We start from the raw sequence: 15547 nt of genomic DNA, 5'->3' as shown, positions 1-15547 counted from the left end.
GCTATGTTTATTTATATATGTATACCTTCCCCCTACACACACACACACACGCACATGTTCAAAATGCTCAGAGTAAGAAAAAAATTAAACCTGAACGATCACCAAGGTCGCTTTTCTGTTAGGGTAATTATATAATTAAAAACAAACAAACAAAACAAGAAAAATGCCACTTGAAAGATTTTTACCTGGGAAGTCCTACAGAAACGGGTCTAGCTACAGGACGATGAGACCTCAGTGCTGACTGGGAGAGAACTCTCCTTTTGGCGCTCACTGGTGAATCTGGATTTGCTGGAACCTCTTCGTTACTGTGGGTAAAACAAATGGAAAACACAAACGTGAGATTTTTCACGTGAAATTGATGGAGTAGGTAAATTCACTAGAACAGATATGGTTAAGTATTATTTGTTTTATTAAGATATATACATAAGACAACTTCTGCAATATATTTGCTTTCTGCGGCTAAGTAAATAGGACAGCATAACTCAGATTCAAATGCAGGTTTTCGTAGAAACATTAAGTAGACAGCGTCCTAACGAAAAACAGCCAAATAGGTTTATTGAGTGGAAAACTAAACTTCAGCAACACTAACTTCAGATCCCTTTCCTCAGCTTCCCCTTCTAAAATCTAGGGCTTAAGAGTAAAGCCTATGACACAGTAAGATTTTACCTCACTTAAAATATCTGGAAAAGGGAAGAAGGAGAAAAAGCAGCATAGAAGATTCCAGAGCTCTATCAAATTCTACATTAAATTACTTGCGCTCTGTATACCTAAAAGGCTGGCTATCTTTAGTCAAAATAAGTGACTGATTAAGGTCTGACTCCTTCGGATTCTGGCCTTTGAATAATCTCAGAAACCTGATCCAAGGTTTTCATTATGAGGCTTATCATTTTGACAAACCTCTTAAGAGAGCCAAGGAGGGAAGAAAAAATAAAACAGGCCAATACATTATCGTGAGTTGCATATCCAAAGCTGTCTTCAGACCAAAGTCATCTTCAGACCTGAGATTTGTATTATTTGAAACAAGTCACAAGCTCTTTTCCAAAATATAACCCAATACATCAGCTTCCTAAATCTCACAACAGCCAGGTTTCAAATATTCACGTGCACACACAACACACCAATGCTTGTGAAATTATCAGGTCCTCGATCATAATCTGAAGCTATCTTACCTTTCGTAAGGATCCAATTCATAGGGATCTCCAAACACCGACAGCGAAGCTGCACCGATATCTGCTCTCATAAGACCAAGCGAGGGCTCCGTTGGTTTGTATACAGAAGGAATCGAGGCTCCACGCACGGGTCTACCAAGACCAAGAGTTCTTGCAATACGGGAGCGAGTGGTAACCTCATTCTTTACCTGCACAGATAAAGAAATTAGGTTATTTGGATCTACATTTTGCAAAACAAGCTTCTGTCAGTACGGGAATATACTAGAATGGTTTACGAGAAAAATGTACTTAAAGAAATAGCCCTAAGAAGCTATGGCAGCTTGGAAGCACTATTTTAACTTCAATTTTGCCTTATCTGCATAGTTCACTGGCTGAGATTGGGAAGCATGTCAGGGTAGATGCACGTCCTGTGTTTAAAGCTCCAAATTCTACAGTTAACCTAAGTACAGTGATCGGGTTATTACCAACTCCAGGCTACGGCACCCTGTAGCAGAAATAGCGTGCTGTTTTAAAATATTTTTTTAACTTAATCTGTATTAATCTGCATTCCACAGAAAGAGGTTATCTGCTATCATTATAAAACAGTATTTTCCCATTGAACCCCGTATGCAGTACTGCTTTTATAGGTCAGGTGGCTGAAAAATGGAAGAGATTCCGATACCAGCAGAAACTCACTTGTGATCTTATTCTCCTCTTTTTCCCCCTTCTCTTCTTCAAACGCTTGCGTCTCTTCAACTGTGCTCCTGAACCCTTCTTCCCAACAGAAGATTTTGTCGGAGTTCTTTTTTTGCCTGCTACTTTCTTCCTCCTACCTGATGGGACGAAAGGTAATCAAGTACCCGGCTGAGTGCTGGCAACGCACTCTACCCTGTACTCTCTTTTTCACATCCCCAGAGCACGCACACAAAGCAGCTCAAACAGAGGCATCTACAGTGCGCTGCAACAGTATAAAAAACAGCACAGCAGAACAACTGAAACCATCAGAATGGATTTAAAAGTGACCTTTAAACTGAACAGGCCTACTTCTTGGAAAGGGAAGAAAATACACGTGGCATATTTGTGTAGCTGCAGAGGTCTGGCAGGCTACAGCTGCTCTAGAGTATTTAGTATGACGTGGGCTTTCCTTTCCAAAGCTTTTATTTTCGCAGATGGGAACCACAGAAGGCTTCTGGTGCCCGTACCTGTTTTTCTTTTCTGCCTTGGAGTCCGCAGTGTAAGAGGTCGCTGGTAGACGGCTGTGTTTAGGCCTGCCACAACTGCCTCAATTGTTTCATCCAGAAGAGAGGACATGAGGTACCTCGGCACATGCTGCAATGTGGGATTAGAAGTTACACGTTACTGGTAAAGATCAGCTTCAAGATAATTATAAAAGCATTTGATGAAAAATGGGTTTCAGATTCAAGTGAAAAGTGCCCATGACATCTCCCGACACAAACCAAGGTGCCAGTTGAGCAGTTAGGTCACCTTTCTCACCTATTGAGAGTCACATTAAGCAGAACCTGACCTTGCTTTTCAGGCTCGCTCAGCACTACAGATCACGGCTAGTCTAAGATTCTTTGTAATGAAAACAATCCCACACATTCACACAGCAGAACTTTCTCAGACCCGCTCAGCTAACCTCCGTCTCCTCACGAAGCAAGGCCAATAGAGGCAAAGACAAAAAAGCTAAAAGCATACGAGTCCTCTACCTCAAGCACCTCATTCTTTAGGTCGTGTTTACCCTAATGCCCTGTGGACTTGTCCAGAGGCTGTACCACGAGCAGTGGCATTTCAGACACGCACCTCAAGGATCTCACTGCCATGGAAGCCGCAAGCCCCCACCTCAGAGCATCACTTAACTACGGGAATCAGGGGCTGCTCCTACAGGGCTCAAACTCTTCTTCCCTCTGTAGGTTGACACGGGGTCAGCCACAGTTAACACGATGAAACATGTTTGCAGTGTACAGAGTCTGAAGCACCAGGCTAAAGAGGTGAACTCAAAGCCTCCTTGGCTGAGCCGACATAGCACAATTTCCTTTCCTTGGAAAAGGGTGAGAGCAGTCTTCTCTACACAACTAGGTTAAGTGACATGCTTATATCAACCACATTCATAAAGGGTTTCTTCTACTCCTTTATTCAAGCAACTACAATGTATCCGGTGCTGATAAGTTTCACATGAGTGAAGTAGATGCCAAGATGCTTCTGATGATGCAGATCATTCACTGGGCTTGCTTTCTACAGGAGCACATGCATCAGGTTATATATAGCGACACAAAAACTAGGAGAAAACTGCTTTAAAGCATCTCATGGTGGCAGAGAAGCATCAGACTGCAAAATAGACAAAAATAGAACATGCCGGCGGAAATGGTTCAATTCATCTTAACATCGCAGTAATTTTCACAAGGCTCTTAGTGTTTCTCATGTGTTTCTTAGTGTTTCTAATGCATGCTCCAAACTATTTTTACTGAGCTGTTTTTATTAGGATGCCACTGTTTTAAAGTATTCTGGGTGCCAACGGATACTGTAGAAGCTGCTTCAATTTGGAGGAGGACAGGATGAAATAAGGGAAGCCCTGAATATCAGTCTAGTTAAAAATACTTATTTTCCTAGAAGGACCTAAAATAGTGTGTCTAGGTAACCACTGCTATTTTAGGCATGTACAGAATAACATATGCATTACAAAACAAGCCGTCTGCCTTCCAAATACTAGAGCTTTCCAAGAAACTGATATCACCATCTCTCTGTATGCTTTGAGGACAACAGCTTAAGCTCTCTTTTTTAACCAGTAGAGTTAAGCTTCAGTCAACTTAAAGTACGAACTAGAATAAAATGTGCCTTTATTTATTCAAAGACAAAGTGAAGTAAGTAATAGTACCTTTCTAGGTATAGTTTGTAATAATCTCTGCAGATTGAGAAGTGGAGCTGGGAAGGGCTTCTTGAATGGGAAGTACTTGGCACCCAGGCTTGCACTACTATGCAACGGTAAAGTCCCCGGGCACCACCTCTCTCATCTGCAGGGAGACGGCTACACACTGTATTTCTAGAACAACAGGTAGGGAGAGAAAGAAAAGCACTAGGCAGTTACCTTGCAAGCCTTTCACCTCAAACAATGCTCTTCCCCTGCGATTTTCTTAAGCATACAGCCCGGACAACTTGGATGCAATCAATCGCTTAACAAGAACGCATCAAACCATTGATCAAGTTTTCTTTTTTAATTAATTCTTTTAAACTTGAGGTAAAGAGGCCTAGGTTTGGAGAGAGAGGGTTGTATCCAAATAAGACGGCCTCCACCATGGAAGAGGTAATGAATTTAAGGACTACTAACACACTCTGGGGAAGTCCTAGAAATCATTCAAAAAAAAAGATTACGCTGAAAACCCCAGGCAAGCTAGATCTTCACTCAAGGAACAAATTTCAGAATCTATTTACTGCTTCAGTTAAGATCATTTGGATTTGCTACAAATTTCCCTCCTCCCATTATAATGGTTTTGATGAGAAATCAAACAGGTAGAATCTGGAGAGCTAATTAACAGTCTACTATTCTTTCCAGATGGCAGAAAAGTAAGATGATAACAGAAAACGTCCCTTTTCCTCAGATTTCAGCATTTTGTTTTGCTTCTCATACGCTCGTCTTTAATTTTTCTTCCCAAAGTTACAGAATATTAGGAAGTTGGGCACAAAGTTGAGGCACTGCAGAGATCTTAAATTTATTTTTGTTTTCTTTCTCCCCCGACCTTTACAACTGGAAATTAACGGAAGGCTTAATCCAACAGACCTCCCGCCTCCAGTTCAGTCTTTTCCCAGTCTTACCCACCCTGCTGCACTTCAGACACCAAGGACAGCTTTTGCACCAGACCCGACTGGAGATCCACAGCCAACTGAATGACCTGAAGAACATTTAGTTTTATCTGTTCTTCCCTTCTCCCTCTTTTCTACCGTTTCCTACCTTTGGAAGGAACTGACTTAATATATGCAAGTTTGGTTTGATTATGTTTTTGTCAGATGAAAAAAGCTTATTTCCATAGAATCATGGAGTCTGGACAGCACCCCAGGGCGTCCCTGAGGACCACAGCTCAGGAGGTCCAACTTCCTAGTCAAAGCTGGGTCAAGACTAAATTTAAACAAAGTCACTAGACTTTTCTCCTGGCATGTCTTGAAAACCACCAAGGATAGAGATTCCAACATCTCTATGGGCAACATGTGCCCATAGTTGATTGTCCTCAGTTTTTCCTTATGTCAGGCCTGCTTTCAGAGCTTTTAATGTTTCATGTGTTTCTAGTAAATTCAGCAACAACATGAAGAAGCTGTTAACATATTACTAGTTCTGAGGAGGTTATTTACAGGCTCTGCTTTTACAGTAAGTCACAGCTCCAGTGAGAATTAAGGCTTTTAATATTAATGCAAGCGAAGGGTAGAGTACTTTGGCTAAAGCCAAAGGGCAGACTAGGCAGGAGATTGCCAGGTTTAAAAGCTTTTGTTTTGCAGCGCACTAATTGATACCAAAAAGACCCTAATTATTCCAGCCAACGCCATCTGAGTTGTTCCTACTTTTTCAGGAAGTAGTCCCATGAGCAAAAGACTACTACGGAGCCTGGGTATTTGGGGGTACTTGTGTAGTTTTCTCTGGTATCTATTAACGTGATTGAATTCACGCTGCAACATTAGTGAGGGTACTAGAATTTGTGCCTCCCCTCTAAGATGCAGATTTGCACAACTACAGAAACCTTAAAAACATGAACTTTCTCTCTCCGATTTGGCTGAAGTAAGCCAACAGGTTAAGACGTTGTTGGAAAGAGGGTAGAAGGACACAAGCAAATACACAGATATTGAATGAACGGGCCTTGTCTTCTTAAAGAAGCATGCTAAAAGCTAGTAGTGGCACAAAAACTGCAAATTAACATCCTCTGGGAATAGGAATAAAATTTTACTCATGATTGAGGTGGTAAAAATGCAGATTTAGGGAGGAAGGTACTGCAATTGTCTAATTAGAAAGTCTTGGTCACGTGCCACACGGCCACTTGTGCTATGCCTCAATTAACACACATACACACGCATACCCCTACTAGCCATTTTATTGGGACAGTCAACACTCAGACTGCTTAGCTGTTGAAGCTGGGGACTTGTTTCAGCTCTTCCACAAGGTTCTTCCAAAGGCTCATTAAACAAATACTTTTAAATACCTGAATTTGTTGTGCAGTTGTTATCCGGTTTCTGTTCACTGTTGCCCTGACTCGTTCGCTTTGCCGAGTCCTGGCTATAGCTCGGGTTCGGACGTGAGGGCGTAGCCTACTAGTGGTAGGAATAACATCAGCCACAAGGGCAGCAACCTCTTCTTCGCTCACATGATCTGTATCTTGAAAGAAAAGATGCCTGGGTCATTTATCTTTCTACAAGTGAAAGCGTTCTAAGAATCTCAGACAAGAAATCAACGTTCCCTTTCTTAACACCAATCACCTCCAAATGCAGAAGCGATCGATCCTCTTAAAAGGGAACAAACATAGACACTAGCACCACTGCTTCGGACTGTAACCCAGAAAGAGGATTTTCCAGGTATCACTAGTGGCTGCTACCCTAGCAGCCCGAGGTCAGGATACTAATAGATTCCCTCTAATGCAATACAATCCCACTTTATTAAGCTTTTGGGCTAGCCTCAGGAAGGTTAAAGAACGCTTATATGAAGAAATTCCACAGTCTGTAACTGCGGATCAAAACCTTAGTAAACAAGAACCCCTTCTCAGACAATAAATTCAAGAGATGATGTCTATCAAAACAACTGTTTTAAAATAGCTCAAGCACCTGTTTCATGTCTGCTAAATCAAGAGAAAAATATCTCTTTGGACTGGACAACACCAACCTCTTACCTGCAGCAGCACTGATGCCCATGGGGGCACAGGCTGGACAGAACCATTCATCTACAGGGACTTCACTCAGAGGTGGATTAAGGCATTCCATGTGATACCTAGAGAGGAAAAAATACAATACAATACAATAATAATAATAGAAAACGTAATCAGTGTACTCCTTACCACGGAGGGACACCTTTTACCTCTATCCACACACTATATAAGGTGACCACCCCAACCGCAGAGACATTTACTTACGCTTGAAACTGCCATCTATGCATCTGCCTCTATCAATCCCTACCAAAGAAACAACCCTACCTGATAGTTATACCAGGGTCTTCAATTCTAGGTGATATTTTGATCATTTTAGGCTCAAAAGAGCTAAGAAAAGTGCATTTGCCCTCATTGTTTCCTAGATTGCTTGGTATTTGAACCCAAGCTACAACAAGCGTGCAGACAGAGCCAAAACCGACGGTAGCAAAGAGAAAGGAGAGAGAACGTCAAAGCACTGGGAGATGACCTGGGAACATCGCTTCCCTGGAACAGGGACAGTATTAATGTAACTGGTACTAACGAACACTTTATTTCGCATATGAGGCACAGTCACCTGCAATGCCTTGATATGCTGAACACATGCATTGCATCCCATATGTACTGGGCACTATGAAGAATGCACCTGACCAAAGGGATCTCTGCAAAAGCGCACAAGCTAGGATTCAGAGTTTAGGTCAGACACGGGGCTTCACATAACTCCGCTTGCAGGACTGCAGACTAACCACACAGCCTTTAAAACACCCTGCAGAGAACTGTGTTCATCCTGATCAAATAGGGAAAGAAGAGAGCCTGACGCTCCCTTAGTTATACGCTTCAGAGTGTTCTTCTCTGCCTCACAGACTGAACAGCTAGACTGAACAGTCTCATCAGCCACTTACAGAGAAGCTATCCAGAAAAGCTTTTTAGCACTACCAACTTTGGTTCCATAACTTGTTCCATTTGCAGCAGATAAGATGCATCCAAAGCTACATGTGTCAATAGAATGGCATTTTTGGGGGGAAACAAATCATATTCAAGCTACAGTGCTAAAAAGAATTAAGAGAGATTTATCAAGTAAGTGAGGTGCTTCCCACGGAAACTGAGTGCTAAGGCCAGCGTGCCCAGCCAGGGAACACTGGGAGACCACGGCCTTCAAGTAAAGAGCTTCAAATTAGCAGCATTTCTACAACCAACTTTGTTGTCCTTTTTCTAGAAAGGGAAACCCTCAGGTTATTTCTGATACAGCGCAGCATTCACACTGAAGCAAGTCAAGTGAGAAGAGTGAAGCTCTTTCTCATTTCCCCATGAGAATTCACTGTCTGGTAACACACTGCAGTGCCTACAGCAAGGAAAGGGAAGGAGCATCCATCTGATACTCTAATCTCATCTCCCAGCAACACAAAAAACTGCAGGGAGAACATCGCCCTTAATTTTCCTTCCATCCACCACCCCGGCTTCAGATTTGTCTTTCAAAACCTGTCCCTACTAAACTCAATTTACAACCAAATTGTCAAGACCGTTAACATCATTTTTATTCTAAAATATATTAATTGTCAATACAAAATGGATTACTGCGTTTCTCTTGCATAAGAGAGTACATCTTAACAGAAGAAATTTTTCACTGTTCTTTTCCAGAGGCAAGAAAAGATTGAAAAAAAAAAAAAAAAAAACCACTGTTCGCAATAAATCATTACTTAAAAACTGGAGTAACAGAGTATTTTCCTTGTCTGGGAGAAAAGAGCTCCTTTTCCAATTGCCAGTTACCAGGGATGAGATAACTTCCCCAAAGTAGTATTCTGACAAGTAATATTGTTAAGTTCAGGCTAACGTCGTTAAAAAGTACTTTTATCGAGAGCTTCATTATACATATTTTAGATCATCTCATGGGTCATAACATGATGTCAGCTCCCAAGGACAAGTAAAGAATTTCAGCCCTAAACCCTCGGACAGCAGAGAACCTATTACAACAGATATTTAGATCCTCCTGTCTCCTGGAGAGGGAAAAACCTAATTGTTGTAACAAAACTCAATGCCAAACCTTATAGAAAGCACGTTACTTACTTTATAGAAAGGGAAGGTGGTATTTGTTTTACCAAAAAAAAAAGAAAAAAACAAAACAAATTGATTCAGAAAGAACTGAGAGACTTGAGGTCAGATAAGACTAATGAAACATTGCGTTAGTTCAAGTATTTCAGACCACTCTCTCAGTGTTCTGATGACATGCTTAACAGGATTTACTGTTCTTGATTTTGTCTCTTCTCCAGAAGACAAATCAATTTATATGGAGACTACAGAACACAAAGATAAAACTAGACTTACTAGATGTCAATTAAGCTTGCTACAAGTCATTTTTTAAAGATTATTTTGCCTACTTGTTGCAAGCAAGTATCTTGTTTCATGCAATGGGTGCGTTTTGACATTGTCAAACTGACAGCGTTGCAAGACTGATTAAGACAGTGTAATAGCTTTAAATTCTAGCAGAAGACTGCAGACCCAAAGTCACGTTCAAGTGTCTTGGTGCCTTTACTGAAACACTTCAAGTTATTTTATCAATCCAGAAAAAAAAGTTGAAGACAGAAGTAAACAAGAGAACCATTTAATAGCTGTGGCTATAGAAAACCTCAAGATTTCATGAAGCTGCAAGCCTTCAGCACTTCTCTCGCACAGCACTAATGCCCAGTCAACCGGGATAAGGCATGTACCCCCTCAAGGGGACATAAAGATTTGTGTTAGAGTCCTCGCGTGCACCCAGACATTCACCCACTGCGAGGGCGAGCGCAGACATCCCGATCACTTGATGGAGGGCTGCTAGCACATCAGGTCACAGAACTGTAGACCACCCACACAGGCGACTGTACTTGCAGCGTTAATGTTTGTTGGACTCTACACGTACACCCCTACGTGACCAGAAAAAGATCCGTCATGCTGGGAACATCAGCACACAGGATGCATGTCTGCCTGCATGACGAGCCCGAAGAGAGCAGCAAGGTGCAGCCTACAGACCAGATTTAGCCTGCAGACCATACGCCAGCCAGCCCTGCAGTACCGTCTGCAATCATACAGGCGCTATATACGTTTCCACTTCTCTTACCCTGCATCGCAGCCATCACACAGCAGCAGACGATCCTCGCGGTCACTTCTGCCACACACCTCGCAGAAGGTCGGATCATCCTCTCCGTCGTTACCCTGAGTTTTTGTGTTCTCAACAGGAATCTAAATAAGAGAGCGCGCCACATGTTAGGCGGAACCTGTCACTTCTAAAATCTATTGTTGCATTAACAGTAACTGCGGTAAAATCTAGAAGTGAACCAACCAAAACAGTTGCCATATACCAGAACCTTATTTCATGCAACACACCCAGAACATAATCAAATACTTGAAAAACACCAACTATCCCAACTATCTTCCTTGTTTATGTTAAGTCAGACACTGAGAACTTTAGAAAACTGCATTGTAAGAACAGATGAAACTAACATTCCCAAATAAGATTGAAAGTAGTTTAAAAGAAAAAAAAGAAAGTAAACTTGAATGTTTCTCACTTTTCTGACATGGGTTTGATACGGCAGTTATTCGTCCCCTCACATAAATAACTACACTTTTTCTAAATTATTTTAAGATTCAAATGTTAATTCCACTTCTGTTACAACGCAAACATGTAATAATAAATAATACGTTTACAAAGAGAAAGCAAACTCCTAAAGGTCCCCGAACGATCCCCAAAAGACAAAACGTGTTCCTGACATTATTGAGGAGCTGTCACTGTCCTTTTTTTTTTTTTTTTTTTTGCGAGAGACCACCAGCACACTGAATTTATGCCTCTAAGAACAGGACTACTGCTTTGTCTCTTTCCTCTTACAAATCTAACTATTACACAATATAGCTGATGACAAGACGGAAGGAAGAGATCAAGTATGCTTAATCTACTTTCTTCCTATTTGTATTACAACAGCATTTGCAGCAGGCTGGGCATTTTCTCCTTATGAGCAGGCTCCAGAGAAGAGCTTAGAGTCCAGTGTCCATTATGCAAAACAGGTGGTTATGAAAACCAATTCATACACCATACGACAGCAAACACGGTCAAGGAAGAAAGTTTGTTAGTTAGTTTGTCTCAAAATAGGAAGGAAATAATTCATACAGATACCACCTATCAGATAAGCATGCTAGAAATTTAAACCTTTGACAGCTATTTTGTGGAAGTTTCACTTTCTGTTTACTATAGTAGAAAGCTTACCTTTTTTAAGATTTTACCACCAAAACGTGCCCGAATGCTAATGTACTTAAAGAGGATTCGATCCACCGGACAGGAGTTGGCATTCTAAGAAGAAAAATATGTTTATCTTTCCCATACAGTTGTAAGTACAGTTCTCAATTTGATTTTTAAAAAGGAATTTTTCAATTACTAACATAGTAAGCTTTTTAACAGCTGTTGGTCTTGACATGTCAAGTACTTACATCTGACCTGCCTGGTTCATAAACAATCTATCAGATCAGAGAAAACATGCATTTTTAAAAGAGCATTTATTAGGTATCTCAAATTATTTAATTATTACTCAGTTGCCAAAGGAACATCAAGGTTTTCCCAAACATTCCCTTGAAACACTGCTCACGTTTTAGGGCATTTCATTTCTTTTAGAAGAATAAGCAATTTGAAACAACTTACAAATCTCTTCAAAAAATCCGATTTATTTATTAAAATATTACCACGGGTACTGCTTCAGGCATAGTAAGTTTTCTTGTAAATCTCAATCTGGGTTATGATCATCTGAACTACGTTAGTTAGATGGCAAATAACAGACTGAAAAACATCGATTTCGGAGTAACCTGCCGATTTAGTCAGCATTCTTTTACGTCTTTCCTGTGTTTAAACGTTCACTGTAGCAACGGGCACCGATCCTGCCTCCGCAACACAGAAGTCAACAAGAGGTAAGCATATATGCAGAATACCAGTATTACTGTTGCCTTGACTTGACAACAAGAATTTTACATGCCTAAAAACACACCTGTTCATGGGATAATGACATGTATTTTTACCTACTGCCTTTAGGTCCAAACCCTGCTTCTCACTTAGTAAAAGCTCAACACAAACTGGGAAAATAAATGATATTACTATTACCACTCCAGGCTAGCAGAACTTTCAGAGAACAGAACAAGACGGATACAAGAAAAACAGATTCACACTCCACAAACATGAATCCTGCCAAATAAAGCAGTAACCCAAGTCTATGGGTTAAAAAAAAAAAAAAAAAAAAAAAAGCTTAAAAAAAAAAAAAAGCAGATAAATACTACAGTGCCCTCCTCTGATTACAACAGACTAGAGTGATCAGAGGGGAGAGAGAGCAGAGCACATCAGAAGGCCACAGGAAAGAAAGAAGAAAACGGCTTACCTTAGACCACTCCACTATGCAGTCCAAGCAGAAGTAATGGGAACAGTTCTCAGGAGTTCCAACAGCCTGATCCCTAAACGTGTTGAGGCAAATTGGGCAGTTTTCACCATCCTCATCGGAGGAGACATTCGCTCCATTTATGCGCGGCTCTAATTTCAGAGAACCTGTCATTCCCTCCCCAGCAGTTTCTGTTTCCTCCTCTTCTTCATCATCATCTTCACAATCTTAAAAATGAGAGGTAAAAAACAACTTTCATGTGCTAAAGAGTTTCAGTAAGGGGCAGCGGTGGGGAGGGGAACAGGACGATGACACTAGCTTATACAGAGAGTTCCAAATAAGCTTATTTTGTGAGGTTGCAGGGACAAAGCACAGCTTCTCCAGTTTGAGGCAACAGCTCTTGTCTTTTTTTTTTTTTTTTAAATCCCATCAGTAAAAAGCACTGGATTATTCTGGCAAAAAAAAAAAAAGGCCTGATAACGCGACTAGTCTTGCAAGAGATTAAAAGGACAAACAGCTGAAAAACCACAGATAATCACAATGACAAGATAGTACGACATGGCATACTACCACCAAGCACTGGGGGTAAGAACAAAGTTATCATGAATTCAGCTTTTTTGAATAGATGCTCCAGAAGACCGGAAGCACTTGCTGTCAGCTTTTTAGTCTGCGTTCAAGTCAATCTATCCAGTAACTTGGAAAACTGTGCTCCTGCCTTCACAGCAAACTTCAGGATGTGCTGGTGAAAAACTCTATTCGTATCTATCCAAATAATAACTGAATGCAACAGTTTCTGAAGTTTGAGCATCTACAGACTACGTTTTCATTGTAATTAATAAATTCCAGCAATATCCACACTCTTTTTTTAAAAAGAGCTAAAAAAAAAAAAAAAAGTCTTTATTCCCCACCCCTTCTCAAGGTTTAAGAGTAATAGCAATTTATAAAACTCCCCATCACAACTTTCACTTTAGGGCTCCATGCAAAAATCAAACTAAAAAACAAAACAAAAACAAAACCTACACCAAAAAAAAACCGCTTTTCATGAAAGCAGTGAAATTCATGAAAGCATGAAAGTGGGGGTGGGGGAAACAGTATGAGCCACCATTGCTCCCTCCTGAGTAGAAAAAAGTTGAAATTGCAAAGTTCACTTCTACTATCTGTACAACACTTTGCCTAGTAGGTAGCATTCAGACACACAAATGCTTTAAAAACCTAGAAATTTGGGCATATTGCTCTTGTTTGTTAATTATTGTAGGATGTGGGCACGAGTCTGAAACAGCAGCATCAGAAAAGTGACCAGGCTCATTCTTAAGAGCATCTGTGGATTTACATTTCATGGCCACTTTTTGGAAGCACAGCTTTAATCCCACTCTTTCTGTAAAGATCCGTTAAGAGACCTACCTTCTAATTCTTCATCTTCACTTTCTTCCTTGTCCTCCTCACCTCCCTCTTCCTCAGTGTCGTCATCTTCCTCCTCACTTCCAGTATCGTCTTCTGAATCACAGCTATTCCCACCATTGCTTTCTTTAAAGAGGAAAAGCAAGAAAGGAGAAAGTACCTACTTGATATGTGAACACCAGACAGACAGAACAGTGGAGGACACAGAATTCCTGTTGAGGACACATTACATGTAAAGCGAAAAGTCAGACTTCCTAGGGGAAAAATACTACTTTTCAGTAGTATCAAAGCTGCCACCTCTGAGCAACTCCGTGAAGTACGTCAACAGTTCAAGACACAGAATTTAGGAGATGAAACAAAAGATTTCTCAGGGAAAAAAGAAATAAATGGTCACAAGTACTTCTTTACTTCCTCTAAACAGGAGAGGCTGCGTTTACCTGCTTCACTGAGGAGCGTCAGACTCTGCCTCCTGCCCTTGCCTAGCGCAGCATTCTTGTTTATCAGTTCATCCTGGCTATCATCATCCATGGCAGGACATCGGGAACGAGCTCCCTGCAAGAAAGCAGACTCCAGTGAGACGATGCATGACCTAAATAAGCACAGCAGAGAGCAGCCGAGTGGAGAGCGATCAACGCGTCCGAGGAGACGCGAACGGTAGAGCGGACATCGCTCCACTGCCAAGGCCCTCACACGAGTCACTTCTTTATCTGACAAAGATCAGGGGTCCAGACTGTAAAACTTAGTTCCCCAAACGGCAATTACACTGTGCCTTTCTGATCCTTCCTCACTGCCAATAGCCTTCTGGCTGAAAAACAGCATTAGCCACAGCGCCGTGGAAAACCAAAGCAGAATTTAACCAGGATTTAACCACAAGAGCATTGAGCAAACGCCTTTAAGCGTGGCTCTTTCCCCACCTTGAAACACTCATTCTGACTGCAAAACTTAAGTTAGAGTTACAGCGGACTCTGTTTGGCTTTGTGCTGCTGAAAAGCAGTTATTACCAGGAACAGGAGGAAGCAAACCATTGATTTGTTTTCCCAGGGCAAGTCAGAGGTGACCTCCAGACAAGCGCATCTCTTGTTAAGTGAGGTTTCAGATCGCTACTGAGCTAGGAGAAACCAGCCACTTGCAAAACTCAGTTTATCTGCAAGATTCAACTTCATCTTGGACTCGTAGGCAACAGGAAAAGGTTGGATCTCCATACCTGAAAGGAACTCCTTGCTTGCCACTGGAAGTCAGACTAGAAAACCTGCAGACACTAAAACCATCCTGCACAGTCCGTATAAAGAGCACAGCTGGAAGGGGCCAGATGTTGCTATGTCCTTTGATAGAGGCCAAACTCTTATCTACTCTTCCCTTCAGAATTAGAATTTACATGCTGTGCACACCAGAGGACAATCCGCATGTCAAATCAAAACACTACCTTGCTCAAATCAAAAAAATAAAAATAATAAATAAAAGGAATGAATATGAGTCATTTCAGGCTTTTTTTTTTTTTTTTTTTAAAAGGAAAGGCCTTTTCACAGCTCTGTCGTGAAATACAAATACAGAAGTCTCAGATCTCACAACTATTACTCACAGAGCGGAGGAGACTATGTGGTGCACATCAACACAAGCAAACGAATCGCTGTGCGTTAGCGCACATTGGCAATAAAACCAACAGATACCGAGAGATGTCTCACGATCAAAATTCATAACGACAATAAAACCATAGCTTTTAATATACAATGTTACAAAGCATTAC

General features: G+C 41.1%; 1 protein-coding gene across 2 annotated transcripts in view; it reads right to left on the bottom strand.

Annotated features, from left to right (window-relative positions):
* Window positions 1-15547, bottom strand: part of PHRF1 (PHD and ring finger domains 1) — a 32137-nt gene that overhangs the window by 9577 nt on the left and 7013 nt on the right. For both annotated transcript variants that reach the window (XM_068944705.1, XM_068944704.1), the window contains exons 2-12: window positions 14241-14355; window positions 13807-13929; window positions 12409-12632; window positions 11256-11339; window positions 10116-10237; window positions 7010-7107; window positions 6329-6501; window positions 2351-2477; window positions 1845-1981; window positions 1170-1357; window positions 186-305 (exon numbers count right to left, since the gene is read on the bottom strand). In XM_068944705.1, coding sequence (XP_068800806.1) covers window positions 186-305; window positions 1170-1357; window positions 1845-1981; window positions 2351-2477; window positions 6329-6501; window positions 7010-7107; window positions 10116-10237; window positions 11256-11339; window positions 12409-12632; window positions 13807-13929; window positions 14241-14331 — 1487 coding nt within the window. In that variant the 5' untranslated portion in view covers window positions 14332-14355. The remainder of the gene's footprint in view (window positions 1-185; window positions 306-1169; window positions 1358-1844; window positions 1982-2350; window positions 2478-6328; window positions 6502-7009; window positions 7108-10115; window positions 10238-11255; window positions 11340-12408; window positions 12633-13806; window positions 13930-14240; window positions 14356-15547) is intronic.

Source organism: Struthio camelus, chromosome 5, assembly GCF_040807025.1.
Source record: "Struthio camelus isolate bStrCam1 chromosome 5, bStrCam1.hap1, whole genome shotgun sequence".
Taxonomy (NCBI): domain Eukaryota; kingdom Metazoa; phylum Chordata; class Aves; order Struthioniformes; family Struthionidae; genus Struthio; species Struthio camelus.
Note: the sequence above shows the minus strand (reverse complement) of the source record. Positions and strands in the feature narration are given on the sequence as shown.